Below are 18,992 nucleotides of genomic sequence, written 5' to 3' on the forward strand. Positions count from 1 at the left end.
TGGTTTTCTTGATAATAACCAAAATCATTATCAAGAAAACCATGAAAAATGTCCAGATATCAGCTCTTAAATTAAACTTATGAGCTATTTTTGTTGTTATCATTAGAATTCTCCAAACAAATATACCATTAGTTGTACCAGGCATTAAAATTAACAAGAAATTAGAGAAAACAAGGGTGGTCTAATCATTTTTTCCATGACTGTATATGACACGTGGCAAGTCAATGGGACGTAGCCTATTAATTACATGTGCTTTCCATCCTACAGCCAGGTAAAATATCTGCTGTTAAGAAAGTCTTAAAGTAAAGTAAAAGAGAAAAGCAAAAACCCTGCTGCAGGACCTGACCTGCCAAAGTTTAGTGGGATGAGTCATAGCCAAAACCTGCCAACATTTCAAACAGCTGAAGGGGTAAATCTGTTGTTGTAAGGCAATATTATGCAACTACTTTACCTCAGAATAACATGTTGATGCTTCACTGATTGGTAATAGGGAGGACAGTGCCTCTGTCATTCCCATTCTGTTCCTCTTCTTGCATTGTTACTTTGATAAGCAATTATGATCCCCTGCAAAACGTGTGTCTTTACGGCACTGACACACAACCAAGTATGTAACTGACTTTAATGAAAATGGATCATGTTGCTTTGCATGGACTCCTGGTGCTTTGAAGTGTTTGCTGATATACTTACAATTGATGCTAGTTCGCTAGGTTAGCCATGCTGCAAAGACTCGGAGCCCAAAGCACTGTGGGAGTGTTGAGAGAGGAGGTTTTCAGGCCAGGAGCCGGGCTAAATGCTGCTGGGGAGCGGAAGGCAAAGTGACCTAAGAGGCTGTTGACAGAGGAAGCTAAAGAGAAAAGGAGAGAGTGACTGAGCAAGAGGCTGCCAGATAAGAATAAATAGTTTAAGTTTTAAAACTGGATGTTATATTTGCAACCTTTGTTCACATTTGCAACATTAAAAATTCTTTATTGAGCATGACAGTGTTTTGAAAGTTAAAAAAAAAAAGATTCAAAATCACATTTTACGTTGGACTAAAGGACTAAAAAAGACACAAAATAACCAAAAAAAGACACACAATGACCAAAAAAGACACAAAATGATTTAAAAAAAGACACAAAATGACCAAAGAAAGACACAAAATGAGAAGACAAAATGACCAAAAAAACACAGAAGACACAAAATGACTAAAAAAGACACAAAATGACCAAAAAAGACACAAAATGACCAAAAAAGACACAAAATGAACAAAATCTTTACGCTAAACACACAAGATACAAATAAAATACAGTCACACTACAAGAAAAACCAGAGTTGGATGACAAAATCACACACAATCACAAGATCACATTTATTTTGTTTTTTCTTTGTTTCTTGTTGGTTCAAATTGTTGATCAAGTAAGTCAGAATAAAAAAACAATTATTAGGTCATATATGTGAGGTTGTGCTGAAAAAAATATACTAACGTGGCATTTAAAAAAATGTAAGTGGTGTATACAGGCAGGATGGAAAGGATTCAAAAATGGACAAAATAGCCCAAAGACTCCGTAGAGTTAAAATGAGAAGGTGGGAAAACAAGCACAAGAAAAGATCAAATAAATTATCAATTTCATAATCAGATGTGTTTGCAAAAGAGAGACAACAGAGACAGAACTGCTGCAGGACCTGCAGTCTGGCTCTCAGCAGCAGGACTCATTCACATAGAGAGGGAAAACACAAAGTTATATAAGCACATCCTTGGATCACACAGTATAGAAATCTTCCATTTCCAGTGAGAGCTCGACCATTTTGTGTGATGGGTCCCGTATGTCTGACCCACTAACACATTTCTGTTTCATAGACGGAGCAACGTCACAGGGGGCGGAGTCAGGACGTTCAAAACACAGCTTGCCCTCAATCCTCCCTGATTTTTTGCTTCCTGCCTCTTTTTTTGCGCTTATTTTCGCCCCTGCCCCAGTTATTTGAACTACTTCGCGCTTTATCGCCTTTTGTTTTATTTGCTCTTTTTGTATAATGCGGCTGCTTTTCGTATATTCGCCCCAAAACTCGCTTTTCTTCCCCTCGGGATTGTCTTCTCCAACAGCATCCTACTGTTGTTTGCGTGTTTGTTGATTTCGGTGATTATGGACTAAGTGAAAAACCGTATAAATGCACCTGCCGTCGAAGGAATATCCTTCGTTTGAAATCAAAGAGGTAAGACTGTTTGAGCAAAGAAAAACAAAAAGAGGAAGACAAATGTTTTTGACTGCTGCAGCAACTGTGCAAGAGGCTGCAGCAGCTGCAGCTCATTATCCCGCCTGCAGCCTGCAGCCGTGCAGCTTTTCACCCGCTCAACACTCACACAAAGTCACCTAGAAGCTATTTGAACGTTTTTGCATTAAGTTTTAAGTTGCTCTTACCTGCGCTGCCAGCCTACAAAAGTGTTAAAATGGCGATGTTGTTTACCAAACAGCGATTTCCTGCTGCATACTTGGAACTGTTGGTCTGTTTACCAGATTACACTAACTGGCAGCCAAACCGATCAGTTATAGAGTGGGACTTGTTTATACCCGTCTAGAATAAAAAAGAGAGCTGTTCACTCTGCTGATTTGGTCCAAGTATCTTCAAGTCTTGCAACATATTGCAAAACTATTTATCAAATCTTTTGTGTTGACTTACTTGGCGGGCAGGGTTGATTGGAACACTTCTTTCTCTCTGTTGCTGTATTTCTCTGGTAGTATGATCGAAATAAAAGTTGATGTCTTAGTAAAAAAAAAGTTTTCAAAAATGAGTTTTGTAATTAAGGGCATGTTTTGCACATTGTGACATTGTTTTGTCACAATGTTAAAATGGCATTTTTACAACCAATAGAAACAATTTACGTATTCAATTCAATAAAGCACTAGAAAACATCAACATTTATGAGAATATCTGCCCAGTTCAAAGCAGGAATGTGTTTACTTAATTGTCATTGATCATTAGGAATTATTATTGGCTTATATAACTAACAATTTAAAAAATAGTGTTTTAGCTTTAAGCATTTTTAGAGTAGTTTTTTAATCTTGTAAAATACCCAAACAAATATGAGGCCCGACTGATATGTTATTTTTGTGTTTGATACTGATTTTAAATGGGGACAACTCACTAATTACACATATAGCAGGCGATTTTGGTTGTTTTTTTTAGCTGGATGACTGCAAACATACTCAGAAAGCTGCTTTCTTAAACTCAACTCATCACAGACTTTATATCTTTATGTAACTAATTCCTTATCTGTTAACTAGAAGCAACACATTTCCAATATCTCAGTCTAACACAGTTTTATAATGTGTTTCACTTCTGATACTAATAAAACCATAATATTACCCTCACTAAAAGTAAATGATCTTTAGATGAGTGACGGTCAAGAAAGCAAACATGTTTATATGACCTTCAAAACAACTATCTGTGTGCAGACCAACCCCTACCTCCTCTTTTGCATCCTCCTCAAATCTTTCATAGAAAGTGAAGGCAAAATGTGCATCAAATAAAGAGAACAGCTTAATGAGCAGGTGGCAATTTCCAGAGAAAAATCTCTTATCTGTTGCTGTATTTCTCTGGCAGTTTCTTTGGTAGTATGTTCTAACCAGCAGCAAATAAAAGTTGGTGTCTTAGCTAAAAAAATGTTTTCAAAAATTACTTGTTTTGTTATTAAAGGTATGTCGTGCAACTTTCCAGGATTGGTTGTCTCAATGTTAAAATTACATTGTGACAACCAATAGAAACAATTTACATATTCAATTCAATAAAGCACTAGAAAACATGAACATTTATCAGAATATCTGCCCATTTCAAAGCAGGAATGTGTTTACTTAATTGTCATTGATCATTAGGAATCATAATTGGCTTATATAACAATTGAAATATTGTTTTTTAGTTTCAAGTAATCATAGACTAGTTTTTAATCTTGTAAAATACCCAAACAAATATAAGGGCCCGACTGATATTTGATTTTTGTGTTTGATACCGATTTTAAATGGGGGAAAATTCACCAATTACGGATATAACAGGCAATTTTGGCATTTTTTTTAGCTGGATATGACTGTAAACATACTCAGAAAGCTGCTTTCTTAAACAAACTCATCAGACTTTATATCTTTATGTAGCTGGTTCCCATATCTGTTAACTAGAAGGAACACATTTCCAATATCTCTGTCTTACACAGTTTTATAATGTGTTTCACTATCGATACTAATAAAACCGTAATATTACACTCACTATAAAAGTAAATGATCTGCAGATGAGTGACTGTCAAGAAAGAAAACATGTTTACATGACCATCCCCTACCTCCTCTTTTGCATCCTCATCAGATCTTTCATAGAAAGTGAAGGCAAAATGTGCATCAAATAAATAGAACAGCTGAATGAGCAGGTGGCAAGTTCCAGAGAAAAATCTCTTATCTGTTGCTTCCTCTCGCTCTCTCTTCACCAGTTGTGTGTGCCCTGGGTGCAGCCTGGCCTGTGCTGTAGAGGCGATGAAGAACCCAGGAGCAGTGGAGGGCCGCAGGTTGGTCGGCCTGCTGGAGGCCGCGCTGGTCAGAGAGGCTCGCCTCTGGAAGGCACCTGTCTTCAAAAATGGACGCATCCAGGTGAGACAGGTGGATTGTGCATTTCCAGCTTGTTTAAAGGGGCTGAGTGTAGTATTTTAATGTAATTAAATGATTAACAGTCTTATTCAAAATGACAACTTAAACAGAAGATAGGCTAAAAGCTCTCTGAGTGTTTCTATGATGACAAAATGACCAAACAGGATTGAGGTAAACAGGGAAATCAATTTTGGTCCTCACAGTAATATGACAAATTAATGATTATGTGACAGTGTCTTCACAATTCCATTGATGTACAGGTGCATCTCAACAAATTACAAAATGATGGAAAAGTCCATTCCCAGTAGTTCAAGTCAAATAGCACCAACCAAGTATTGAGTCATATAGATGGACATACTTTTCAGAGGCTAACATTTCAATATTAAAGATACTTTTTATAATTGGTCTTTTGTAATATAATTTTTTTAGACACTGAATTTTAGGTCTTCATTAAATGTAAGCCGTAATCATTATAATGAGAAGAAATTAAATAAATTAAGACATGAAATGTGTCATTCTGCGTGTAATGGATCTATATAATGTGTTATTTACACTTTTTTGAATTGAATTGCTGTCAAACTTTTCTTTATTCAAATTTATTGAGATGCACCTGTAGTGATTAGGTGTCCTGTGGCTAAAAATGCCTTTAATTTATTAATAATAATAATAATAATAATAATAATTGTGTCCTTTGACCACTCAGGGCGCTGACATCTCTTCATCCCAACACCAAGAAATCATCCTTTGGCTTGGAGAGATGAACAGGCTGTTCCATTTCTGTCCAGAGACCTTTGCACTGGGAGTCTGTGTCCTCAACCGCCTGCTGTCCACCGTCAAGGTAGGCCGCTACCACATAGAATGCTTTCATTGGACTAAAAATTGAGATTTTCCCAGCTACTGAAAAAAACCTGCACAACTGGCTGCATAGTGCAGTAACAGACACCATCTTATTCTTCTTTGGTCCACTGACCCTTTAGTTAATGTTTCAAGCCTGTATTCAGTGAAAGTAAAACATTTAATCTGTATTTGACATCATATTGTACTTTACTTTAGTCCATTCACTGCAAGTTGGACTGTATAAAGTGAATTTCGATTTTGTCTGACTTGTGCGCGATGACCTTTGACAGCCAGCATTGTACAACACGGGGCTTACATTTCTCGCTGTTTCTGATGTTTTTACACTTACTTGTAAGTACTGAGGGGTATGAACTGAACTGAGCTTTGCTGCAGGGAGAAAGAGAAATCGTTATTTGTACTGGTACATTATTCAAGTCACAGGAGGCACTAAAGAGCTTTGTTAAAGGCACTAAAAGGCTACAAGTTATATTCTATAGGCCCTAAGAAAAATGTCTTTATTACCGGTACAAAAACAATCACACCATGACCATTTAGATAAAACTTTCAATGAGAAATAAGATGAAAAATTAGGAGTCCTACCAATATTGTCAATCATAACACAATTGCAGTATCAGTCATAACATTGCACATATGTTCTCCGTTTCGTTTGCCACTATAACATGTTTGTACTATTAGTTTTTTAGTTTGGTCTTGGTTGTTTGTGTTTTTATTTTATACTATTTTTAAAAAAAATCTTTATTCTATTTCATTTTTTTATTAGTCTATTTTTATTACCTTATCTGTTTTACCCTGTACTTGTGCTGCTGCAACACCTGAATTTCCCCCCATGGGGGATCAATAAAGGAATATCTTATCATATCTTAATTATTACAATAAGATATTTTTCCCAAATCGTTCAGTTCAATTGCAGAGATAGATCCCTCAGCTCATTGTGACCTAAAAGAACACTGGTATGATTGTCCCATTAAACCCTATGAACAGACTTTTCTCTCTCTATCTCCCACCACCACTAGAACTGCTTGTTGCTGAGAGATGCAACCACAAACTAACTGAAGTCTTTTATTTCTTAAGGCCCAACCAAAATACCTGAAATGCATTGCTTTTACCTCCCTGGTCCTGGCGGCCAAAATCAACGAAGAAGATGAGGTAAGATCTCTAAGGATACAAAAATCAAATGTGCCATACAACTGCAAAAATAACAAAACACCACCCACGCCAATGCTACTTCAAAACAATACGTTTATTTGCTTCCCTTTTTGTCTGTTTAAACAGGTAATCGGTTCTGTTCAAGACCTGGTTGTGCAGAGCGGATGCAACTTTTCAACAGCGGAGATTCTTCGCATGGAGAGGATCATTCTAGACAAGCTGCACTGGGACTTGTACACCGCAACGGCAGTCGACTTCATTCACATAGTAAGTTAGCAGAAAGACAGGCAAACTTGTTTTTATAACTGGACCCGAGCTGTCAGAGCGTCTCATAGTGAGCTGGCTGGACTTTGAAACGCTTTGTCAAGTCAGGTCCAGGTCTTGCCTCAAAACACAGCAGTACAAAAGCTCACATTAAACCATCATGCTTGCATCGTGTTTGCTTCAAGGTGGTGTTTTACAAACCCTCACACCCCCCTTGCCCCCTCAGGAAAGTATTGGTCCTAGTAGAGATTGTGCATTTATTTGATTTCACTCATTGTGCCCTTTATTGTAAACTCCATTCAGTCCTGGCTCGAGTGTGTCCTTCCCTTTTTAATCTTTTTAAGCCGAAAAAAGGAACATAAAATCATGCTTCTCTCTCTAATGCAAATAATCAAATCAAAGTCAGTGCAAAACATTGGGTTTTCTAATACAAAAGAAAATATAATTAAATATTGATTAATATAATATGATTTACAGTATATTATTTCAATGCTTCCCGACATCCCGGCTGTGATAAAACGGACATTTTATTGTCTTTGGACAATTGTTTAATTGTATTAAATGCCTAATCTAATAGATGGAATAAACCACTGCTTTAGTGTCACAACTTTTTTTTCAGTAAACATCTATTTCCACATTTAAAGACTTTGTTGTTTGCACCTTCAGTGCAAAAGAAGAATATTAGATAAACCCAAGTTAGAGTATGTTCTAGACAAATTGCTAGAATTATGTGTATGTGGACAAAAAGCAACAAAGACACATTTCAGATTAAGGTCTGAATAGAGCTGTATATTCCACGTAAGACTGCATTTGCAAGCTGCTAGCAAAATAACAGGCATGTTGCATATCAGGCCAAGGCACTTCTGACTAACTCTCACCTGCAGCCCTACAGTGGATACCCAAACCCTGCTTCCACCAGAGGGGGTGTTTGGAGATAGAAACGTAGACGATTTAGCTCGAATCAATAACATGCCGTGAATTGTCTCTAATGTCGAAGCAGGTCTTTGTTAAAAATCCCATGCTGTGTTACTGAGTTTATGGCACAATATTGTTTAACAGCTTGGATCTGTTCACAGTAGTTTAATTGTTAAACCCTCACAAATCGTTGACTGAGGCAGTAACCACTGACTGAGCTGTAACAAACACACACAACATCATTTAGTTCCCATCATGCTGTTGGGACCGGGGCTGTATTCATAACGCTTTATCACAAAAAAAATCACAAACTATATAGCCGAGGAAACAGTTTGATCAGGTACTCAAAAAGAGCAATGTAATATTCTTGCATTCACTTAAACTGTAAACTCTTTACACTTGTAAACAAAATTGCAGTAACTTTAGTTTTTATCCACATGAACTCACAGCACAGCTTTATGAATCACAATGAAAGTGCTTGAAGGTATATTTCTGATTTATAAAAGTGTGGTTATATGAGGTACTTATTTATATACGGTGTATAACTTACAGTAGATGATGGTTGGCATGCCCCAAGTTTGGAGAAGCAGGCAGGAGTACCGGCACAAAAACTAAGCAATGTCCTGCTATGGACGGACAGCCAGCAGCAAAAAAATGTTAAGACTCCTAAAGAAAATCAATATCCGTTAGAATATTTTCACCACTTTACTTTGCCATCAGAACAGCCCTGTTTAAGTTGACGTGGAGGAACTAAAGCTGTTATTTATGCTCAACAAAGCCACCAGACTCCATTCATAAAAACAGTAATTTATTTCACACAACACTGGTAGTTTGTTTGTGTTATTGTGTGGTTTTCATGATTTCGAACTAGGCCTTTAAAATGCACGAGTCAAACAAAGTAAACCATCGAGGCAGTGGTAGACCAGCAAACCCCGTGCTCTGCAAGGTAAAATTACTGTTTTCGTCAATGAAGTCTGGGTGCTTTGACGAGAGCAAAGAGCAGCTTGAGTTCCCCCTGCATGAACTTAAATTGGGCCGTCTCATGGCAATTAAACTCTACTGTAGGTAATACACTCACTATGGTTAAGTACCTCATACAACCCCACTTCAATAAATCTGAATTGTCCCTTTTTCAGGAAAAACAAGCTGTAATTTGGCTACATATAACTGTGAATGAGGAGGCAAAATGACGAACGCCAGCAGTTGGAGGCTTTATGAATACAGCCCGTAATTTTCTTGACAGAAATAGTTTCACACACATTGTATTGATCCACACTATTCAAATCATTTCCATTGAGACAACTTGCTCAGTTTTTAGGGATGCTATAATAGTCCCTGATACACATCTTCCATTAAATAAATCCGACTGACTTTTTAGAAGATATTGATTTACTCGCTCAAGAAAAACACCCCCAGTTGATTTGTGAAGTCAATAATCTCATCCCGGACCAAAGGACGACCTACATTCCCTCAACAGATCCATAACAGCATTAGATTTGTCTGTGATATTGAAATTGGTGGAGGATTGATACATTTTTGTTAAAGCCACAAATCATAACCTGTCACCAAAAAGCGGTTTGGCACATTTGGACTGAATCAGTGACTTCTGCGAAACTAAAAATGGCACTTTCTCCTATTATTCCGGTTTATGGATCTGACGCAGGTTTACAGCGTGTGGAGTTATTGTTGTGAATCTATTATTGTCCGAGCACTTCACCTTGAAAAAAAAACAACTTTCAAAGTAAGAGACATAATGCATTAATAAAAATAATAATAAAATAAGACATTTTCTCTTTTTATACTATTCAAATAAATATTTTTTCAAATAAATACTTTGGAAGTTTCTCACAATTACATTCCCCCTGCCCTGAAGAAATTACTCTGCATCCCATTACGAAATAAAGTCTTTCTAAACTCCATTTTCTATAAAACAGCGATCAGTAAAATCTATCAATAATTTGTCACAGACTCACCACCATGACACTTTGATATGAATAAATAAGAGGATTTACAGCGATGCCTTGTCATTACCTCTCAATAAAACTCCCTTGAGAGGCAGAATCAGTTTTGTGATGCTCAAATCTTTCACCATCTGAGTCTGTATCAGGACTGTCAGAAGTTTTCTTTGTGTGCTACATCACCCTGATTTCCCTACGTTTCCATAATGAAGTGAAGAAGGAAAACTTGAGGAGGAGTGGAGTTTTTGGGGCTTTTTTTTTTGGGACTACTTTTTGTCTTAAGCACCACATCGCTGAATCTACCTCCCAGTAAATTCCACTTTCTTGATAAACTCATGGCTTATTTTTGCTACCAAGTAAGAGACAACCCAAAGAAAATGAGCTAAACGTAATATGAATGCAGGAAACACACAGACGTTTGATTGCAACGAGGAAACATTAGAAGAATGCGTTATTTCAAAATCTAGTCTGTGATTTTCTTCTGTTGTCTAATCACGGTGTGATGAGAGTATGAAGAAATTCAAAGTATGCTTTAAACATCGAGCCCCCTCACGTTGAGATTTACACTTCCTGCCTACACATGGGGAAACACAGAAGAGCACTGCACGTACGATACGATACGGACAAGATTACTATGATTCCTCAGGCAAACGGATGAGTCTGCGATAGTAAAACCTGATGGTGAGGTTCTCTATCTGTTGCTCTGTCAGGAGCTTTAAATGCAGCGTGAACACTTGAGAAGAGTGGAGAACCACAGACTGCTAAGGGACAGTGTCCTGTGAGAATGAAGGTATGAATGAAGTGTTGACCTGTTAGATTTGTTAAATGCACTGGTATATCTGATCTGAGTGATGGAGTAGTAGAGGTAAAGGGTGAGCGATGGATGGATGGACGGACAATGAGACAATGACATCATTATGCTAACGTTTTGGTCTCGTTCCTCCTCTTCACTCCCCCTGTCCCATCTCCGGTCTAGTTCCACGCCCTGCTCGTCTCCGGCCACCCTCACCTCATTCCGTCCATCGGGCTCGGCTCCGGCGTCGGCTGGGACGCGGCAACAGACCCCGGCGTGCTTCCATCCGAGCCGGGGCGTCAGAAGAGGCCCGCGGGCCTCCAGGCGGCGTTGTGGACCAGGCAGGTGCAGCACTGTATGGCCTGCCACCAGCTTTGGCAGTTCAAGGGCTCCACGTTGGCCTTGGCCATCATCACTTTGGAGCTGGAGGCGCTCACGCCGGACTGGTTCTCCGTCTTTACCGATCTGCTGAAGAAAGCTCAGGTAAGAGAAATGCACGGGCACACGCACATAGTTAGTAGCTTAAAGTAAAAAATTATCCATATCCAGAACATTTGTAGTAAACGACTAAAACGATTGAAATGTATATGTGAAGAAGCCTCCATTCAAGAGAGCGATTTAGGTATTGATAAATTGAAGCTGGAAAGGTTGGATGAACTACTAATTCACAATTTACTCTATTTATGCATCTATGTTTATCTTTTAAGATATTCCATGCTGTTTTTTCTGTGCAGAACCACCTTTTTTAATTCTTCATATCAGTGGGTGCTTTGAAAGAAAAGGCACATACGGCACATTCAGGTCAACAAATTTAAAATGCATTTAAAAAACAACTGAGGGAAGGAAAGAATATTCAAGTTAACTTTTTTTCACAAAAGTGCACCACAAAAGGCACAAACCTGCACTTGTCAGGAAAATACATACACCCTATTTCCAGGCTTTTCAAAGTTAACGACAGCGATTGTCTCAAATGATTCTTTACCGTCACTGTGACTGTGACTTTAGCTCCATGGTGACGTGTCTGTTCCCCCAGGTCGACAGTGCCGAGTTCATCCACTGCAAAGAGCTGGTGGACGAGTACCTACGCAGCCTGGAGTTCTCCCTGCCGGCCAACGCCGTCTACATCTTCGACAGCGCCCAGATCCAGGAGCAGGAGCGGGCCTGGAGCCCCACGCAGCGCCACAGGCGGGCCAGGGGGGGGCACGGAGGCAGAGAGCAAGGGGACATTGACGAGTATTGCGACGGTTTTAGGTGTTTGTACAACGAAGAGATGACTCCGGCGCTGCAGGGAGACGACTCTAAGGGTTTGTTTGATTCCCAGAAGAAAAACGTCTCGCCCTGCCCACCACTGCACCCTGCTGTCAACTAGTTCACTGACACCGTCCGCCTCTTTAGAAGTGCGCAGTCCTCCCATTTCACTAGAGAATGTTATGAAGGCCAATATACTGGAATTCGGCAGATTTTAGGGCCTTAATTGTAAGTTTCAGAGGGCTCTGAAGTAGCTGACCTCAATCTAAATGTTACTCACCTGCTATAACGTTTAGGAATTTATTTAAAAAAGAATATTAGTTCATTCCGTGCACTTCCACACTGAAATGTGAATCTATAGGTGTGTATGGATCACCATCACTTGTTTCTGTTTCGACAGCTGGGCAGTTGAGGAGAAATGTGGGGAATCAATGAGTCTGACCGAATGTTTCTCTTTGGCGGTACATTTAAGTTCTCTACTTATTGTTTTTATTAATGCAATATTTTATTTTATTAACCAACCTGTCCTTTAATCCACAAATGGTTTTGTTTAACAGGATGAAGGTTAAGTTAGGCAGTTGCGTGTGTTTTTATAAGAGTGGTTGGGTTTTTTTTTTTTTTTTTTTTTTTATGTTTGAGAGTTGATCCTGATTTAGTTTGACGTGAGGTATCTTGGTGTTCAGGTTCCCCTCAGAGCCACATAGCACTTTGAGATAAAGCTTTTTTTATGCAAATAATTATATTTTTTCACAACCTTTTTTATTATTATTTTTAATCTCTTTCTTGTACTAATTTTTGTGCCGTTTTTATTTAGCAGTTATTTACAAAAGCTACATTTTACACAAAAAAAAGCTTTAATTTTTTGACTAAATGCTGCAGATGTTTTTATTTCCTTACTGCTTCAGTCTGTATTTTGGTTTATGCAATTATTGTTACATATCAGTAGAAACAGGAGTAACTTTGGGAGATCACTTCAACACAAAAGCAGAAAGACAAAATAAGTTGTTTTGACATCATGAGATTACCTGATGAATGACCAAGCATTTATGTTCTTATTTATATTTTCAAAACATATATTAAATACTGTACGAGAGCACCAATAATCATACCTAAAATTCTGTCACATCATTGAAGTGTTGGGATAAAAGTATCCTGTTTTATTTTGTAAATAACACCTAGTTCTGTTGCATCCCGATGCTGCCATTTAAACTGAAACGGTGACAGAATATTGTTCTCAATTTAAACTATATAATGTGGCTGATACACACAATGTGTCACTTTACCTCCAATGCCAGACATCCGACGCCTAAAGACTCTGAAATGACTTGAGGCTGCTGAAATACTGTGTTCAGAGAGAAGCCAGCAATGAGATCTTTAATGTGAACTGGTTACTGACTGTTCTCCACTGTAAGGTCTGCTTTTGAATCATTCAGTCAATCTGGATGCCACACCAGTGACCAATGTAAAGGTTTGTTTTTTTCATATTCCTTCATTTACTGAGGCAGCTATATCTTATTCTGGTCCACCACAGAAATAAAGCTATGACTTAACGTCTAAAGTGGAATTTTCTGATTTGTCTTTTTTTAGAATGGTTGGAGAAGCTTTCCTATGATTTGAATGCTGCCATGTTTATTCCTATGCCTGACAGGGAAAAGTAAAATCTTTATCCTGTTTCCTTGAGACAGTGCCCTTGAGTAGGCTACTCAAGACCATATTGTGCTTTGTCTGGGTATTTATATCACTGAAATGATGGCTCACCATGCCATAAATCATGTAATACTGGTGTGTATTCAGCATAAATGGATTAATTTACCCACTCAGAGTCCGGGTCCTCAATAAAATGTCAGACCCTGAGCATTGCCTACGACAGGTGCATCTCAATACATTAGGATATGATGGAAAAGTCAATTTCCAGTAGTTCAAGTTAAATAGGCCCAACCAAGTATTGAGTCATATAGATGTACATATAGAGGCCAACATTTCCATATTAAACATACTTTTTAAAATTGGTCTTTTGTAATATTCACATTTTTTGAGACACTGAATTTTAGGTCTTCTATATAATGTGTTACTTTCACTTTTTGAATTGAATTACTGACAGAAATACATTTTTCTATGATATTCTAATTTATTGAGATGCACCTGTATATACAATAGTAAACAGTGAGTGACTTTGGACACATCCATCCTCCATCCTTAACCGCTTATCCGTACCCGGGTCACAAGGGGCTGGAGACGATCCCAGCTGACATTGGGCGAGAGGCGGGGTGCACCTTGGACAGGTCGCCAGACTATCAATACATAGACAGTGAGCCCTGCATTCAATTATCCACTCTCATTTACACCTACGGTCAAATAAAAGTCACCAATTAAACCTAAGTGCATGTTTTTGGACTGTGGGAGGAAGCCGGAGTACCTGGGGAGAACCCCCGCTGACACATGGAGAACATGCAAACTCCACAAAGAAGAGCTGCAGGCTGGAGTCAAACCGGCACCCTCTCACTGTAAGGCAAGAGTGCTAACCACTACACCACCGTATTGCCCGATTTTAGCCCACCACAGCAGAGGTAAAAAATCCAGGGTAAATAAAAATGCCTGCACTAGTGTGCAGATCCTTTCCAGTGTATCTATAGAAAGCCCATAACCAAAATAATACATAAGGGTGAAATATTAGAAACATGTTTGAACAAGCTAATTCAGATCTTAAAGTTAGATTGTAATGTTCTCATGTTGGCAATACAAGGTCATAAATGTGATAAGTTACACATAATACATTTTTAAAAAGGAATGCATCCAATTCTCACATATATATGAATATATACAGTATACTGTATATGCATACTTGCATATATATGCAGAGATGTTTTTTACTTACTTATTACATGTTCCAAATCAATCCATTACAGAGTAGATTATCTGAATTGATATTACACTCATTTAAATAATTAGTCAAACAAGTAGTTAAATACGACCTTATTACTTCAACTTGCTCATTCAAAAGTTGAATTGATAGCTTTGACTTACCATATTAGATATGATCATTCCTAAAATTTCAGTTGTAACTAGACAACTACATAATGTCTGTCTCATGTTACTTTAGCAAACTTATGGTGCAGTTAGCAACTTACATTAGGATGGCTGAGAGATATGTCATTTTCTAATTTCTGAAGCAAACACAGTTTAACTACAGCACTATACCTCCAGCATATAGGATGTGTACACAGTGTCAGTGTGCAGCGTCATGTTGTCCTCAATGTAGAACAGCCTGTCAGAGAGCCATTATCACTCAGCTTTGTTAGCATAGTGTGCTGGTTTACTAAAGGATAGAGAGAACAGAGAGCTCTGAACAGATTGTACTGCTGGATGAGATCCAGTGAGCCCTGCAGGTGGTGGACAGAATAATAATAGTGCAGCACACAGTCACAGTAAAGACAAAACCATTATGATGGGAAGATAGTGTGCCAACTGTGACTTCCTCCGTCTGTTTTCAATGAATCACACACGCATTCTGTGACGTAAAATAAACATGACACAGGAAAATAAATCCATTAAATCTCCTTCAGATAAAACAAAACAAAACATTTGAAGAAGTCACTTTGGACATTGTGATGGCCATTTTACTGACCAATAATTGGAAAGTTACTTGATAATGAAATTAATCAAAAGGTGCAGGCCTATATTCTCCATTTACATTTACTGAATCAAGAACTTTTTTTCTGGATTGCAAGTACAAAGATACTTTTAAGGATAATAAATGATTCTATAGGATGCCACAGAATTAAGTACTTAAACCCAGAAGTAAGTTAGCATTTTAGCACCCTGGGGTCTAACATCTCAAACTCAATGAGGATTTTGAATGGGTTGCTGGTTAGATGCCTGAAATAATGTCTGTGGTTGACACAAACTGAAGAGATGTTTGCGTTTTGTTATACGAAATAAAATATGTTAGTTAATACCCCCACTTGTGAAATTTGGAGTTTTTATGTGTCCCTAAAAAGGAGGTTGCTAACTACTGGCTAGCTTATCAAAATGGCTGGTTAGCTTGTCGGAGACTGTCTAAAGCTAACGTAAGTGATGTAGAAGTCATGCAACCGTGATGTAGTTCGCTATAGCATAATGCTTTTTACTGTGGCTGCATTAAAGCCTCAAACAAAATAAAAAAGTGCTGAACACAACGCATTAGCATCAGAAACATGTGTTTGCCACAGAGATTATTTTCTGCAATGATCCAAAATCCAATGCAAAAATCACAATCCCATCTCATTAGACCCCATAGTGATGCTACTTCTGAGTTGGCCTACAAAAATACATAATTTAATTTGGTCTCTATAAGAAATAGTTTGTAGGATTTAGCAATATTTTGGCATAACATTTATAATATTCATAACTACACAATAATTGTAGTGTTTAGGTTAGCTATGTTTCTACATCAGCCTAGAACAGACAAACCAAACAGCAGCTCCAGAGAGGGCCTTTCACATTATTATGTTACATGAAGGCCACCATAGGCCTCTAACATGTTGAGGAAGAGGTATTCAGTTGGTTGCAATCTGGAACCTCACCACTAGATGCCACTAAATCCCATAAGATGCTCTTTAAAGGGAATTTTAAAATGCCCATAGCACGTTTATTTAACATGCAAAAAATATGTTAAACATTTTTCATCAATAAGTAATATTTAAATGAGCAAGCCTTACAAAATCAGCCAAAATCTACATTATCCAATCATTATTAGCGTTTGGTGTTTTCTTATAACAGTGAATAAAAGCTAAAAGGGAGATAAAGTGAAGATGCTGTTACTGAGCGCTGAAATGCAGCCGTGTGTTTTTTAAACAGACCAACAACGTGCTTTATACACACCTACAAACAAAAAAAAAGCAACACCATCTCTCTTTCACACGAACTTCCTCCATGGGCATACAAAGTCAATAAACTTCCCGTGTTCCTTTTTCATACACACTTCCTCTCCACCTTTGGCAAACACACACTGGTAGCGTGCTATGTTGCAAACACACACACACACACACACACCCAGCTGAGGTCAGCAGCGTGGTGGTGAAAGCAGGGAGGATTATGTGCAGACTGAGCAAACATCTCTCAGCTCTTCAGTTAGGGATCACTAAACAGGAAACGCTGCTTCTCAAGCTGACAGCTGTTGGGGTTTCAGTTGAGGCCGAGTCTCTGCGTGTTATCTTGAAGTCTGTGTGTGTGTGTGTGTGTGTGTGTGTGTGTGTGTGTGTGTGTGTGAATAAAGTGGCCTCACCTGCCTGTGTTTCGCTTTCATCTCCCTCTCAGCTGAATATCGTCAAACAAATCATGTCAGAGAGACACATCAAAGTCAGGAAGGAGGAGGTTCGCATTTATTTCCAACGACAGACAGTAAATACAGCTGCTCTCTTCTCTCTCAGAGTGTAAACTCTTCTACAGCGAGCTGAGGCTTCTATGTTTTCCTGAATCCTGTGTATGTATGTAAATATACTGGCTTCATGTTAACGTGTGTGTCCACCGTCACAACACTCATATCAAGGCGGTCACTCACGGTTTACAATAAAGTTACATCATTTGTGGACAATGTACACCGTCATATGTGCTTCTTACAATAATATCATAGTCAAAATACATTTTGCATATCAAGCTGGGTAAGCTCTAGAAAATATTCACATACATTGATTGAGTTAATATGAAACAGCACCAGAATATTGCATATGTTTTTATTAAGACTATGCTTTAGGTTGTCAGTACCAATGTATATGCAGTAATATATACAGTATACAGGTACTCAGTTTTATTGCGTTACATAATGTTATTTAAATGTATTATTTGGGCTCAGGGATTTATCTTAAATGAACCTAATAAAAAAAAAGGTCAACAGGCACATCACACTTTGACACATTTCCAACAGATTAAGGTATTTAAAAGAGTTTAGGAAAGGTTTGATTTCACTGATTAGTCATTTAAATGTCACCCTAAATTCTTTAAATACATATTAAACGGTTTAAAATGACCACTGTGTTACACTGTAGTACCAAAAGGTTTGGACCTCTTGTTTCTGTGTGAGTAGTTGATGGAAACAAAACAAAAACAAAAAAAACAGAAAATCTTTAAATCACAACATAGAAATAACAAAATGCATATATATATATAAAAAGTGTCCCCAAAAAAATGCATAGCATGAAAGATCCTGAATAAATGAGATGGCCACTGCTGGTAAGCAAACATTTTTTTTCTCCTCATTATCTCTCACCATCTTTCACTCTTTTTCTCTCCCCTGTGGCTTCACCATCATCATCATCCTCAGTGTCTTTGGTCCGTGTACACAATGTCAAGATGGAATGTCAAAACATCGAAATAAACAAACAAAATAAACAGGTGTTGTCGTTGCAATGGTGATGGAGGACAAATCCATGGTCGTGTGTGGGAGGGTATGCGGCGCCCATAAATTAACTGAAAAACAATGACAAACAATAAAGAAAATAAATTGAATGAATAAACTACTTTGTGGAAATGAGAAATTATTAATTAAGATTTCTACAGAAAAATAGTTGAAGCAAAGAGGTGGTGAAAATGCACACGAGTGTTTGTGTTAGTGGTTAAAAAGTTTTGAGTCATCACAGTGAGATTGAGTGTGATGCAGTTAATCTGACAGCAGGGGGAGCTCTACATCTTCCCTCTCACTTATCACTCCTAAAGTTTCCTCGAATAATACTTTTATCTTGACTAAACAGTGTTTTACTATCGATGTTTCCTCAAATGTAATAAAAACTTGACAGAGAGTAAATTAATCACATAAGAGGCAAGCTGAGTATCTGTGGGATGCCCTTCACATAACTACAAAATGGTAGATAAGTTTCCTGAAGCAGCACTGACAGCAAAGTGTGCGAGCAGCCACAAGATGGAGCCAAGCGTCTTCTTTAACGTTCTCAGATTGCCAGCCTGGGGTGAGTAATTGGGACTACAAGCCACGGTTCAGTGCAGATTATTGTTCAAAGCTTAGCATGTGTTTTCAGATCATTTCCAACCTCCCACACAGCAATTGTCATCAGAAAAGAAGACTGAAGATGATTTAAGATGAACTTTCAGAGACTTGAAACTTGCTGTCAGATATACACCAAAACTATCTATTTATTAGGGGTGGAGGAGAAAAAAAAATCTATTTTTTGATGCATTGTGATTCTCTCTTAAAAGATGTCTTGATTGGGAAAAGTCAAC

General features: G+C 38.0%; 2 protein-coding genes across 2 annotated transcripts in view; one reads left to right on the top strand and one right to left on the bottom strand.

Annotated features, from left to right (window-relative positions):
- Nucleotides 1–1,846: 1,846 nt before the first annotated feature.
- ccni2 (cyclin I family, member 2) lies at nt 1,847–13,347 on the top strand. Its single transcript, XM_059352478.1, has 7 exons — nt 1,847–2,190; nt 4,448–4,604; nt 5,305–5,439; nt 6,531–6,605; nt 6,732–6,872; nt 10,719–11,018; nt 11,569–13,347. The coding sequence occupies exons 2-7, from the start codon at nt 4,491–4,493 to the stop codon at nt 11,902–11,904; spliced, it is 1,101 nt and encodes a 366-aa protein (XP_059208461.1). The 5' UTR covers nt 1,847–2,190; nt 4,448–4,490; the 3' UTR covers nt 11,905–13,347.
- Nucleotides 13,348–17,121: 3,774 nt separating this feature from the next.
- septin8a (septin 8a) overlaps nt 17,122–18,992 on the bottom strand; it is a 35,088-nt gene continuing 33,217 nt past the window's right edge. The window contains exon 10 of the mRNA XM_059352476.1: nt 17,122–18,227. Within this exon, the coding sequence (XP_059208459.1) occupies nt 18,224–18,227 (4 nt within the window). The 3' untranslated portion in view covers nt 17,122–18,223. The remainder of the gene's footprint in view (nt 18,228–18,992) is intronic.

The sequence above is a fragment of the Centropristis striata genome, chromosome 15 (genome assembly GCF_030273125.1).
Source record: "Centropristis striata isolate RG_2023a ecotype Rhode Island chromosome 15, C.striata_1.0, whole genome shotgun sequence".
Classification (NCBI taxonomy): domain Eukaryota; kingdom Metazoa; phylum Chordata; class Actinopteri; order Perciformes; family Serranidae; genus Centropristis; species Centropristis striata.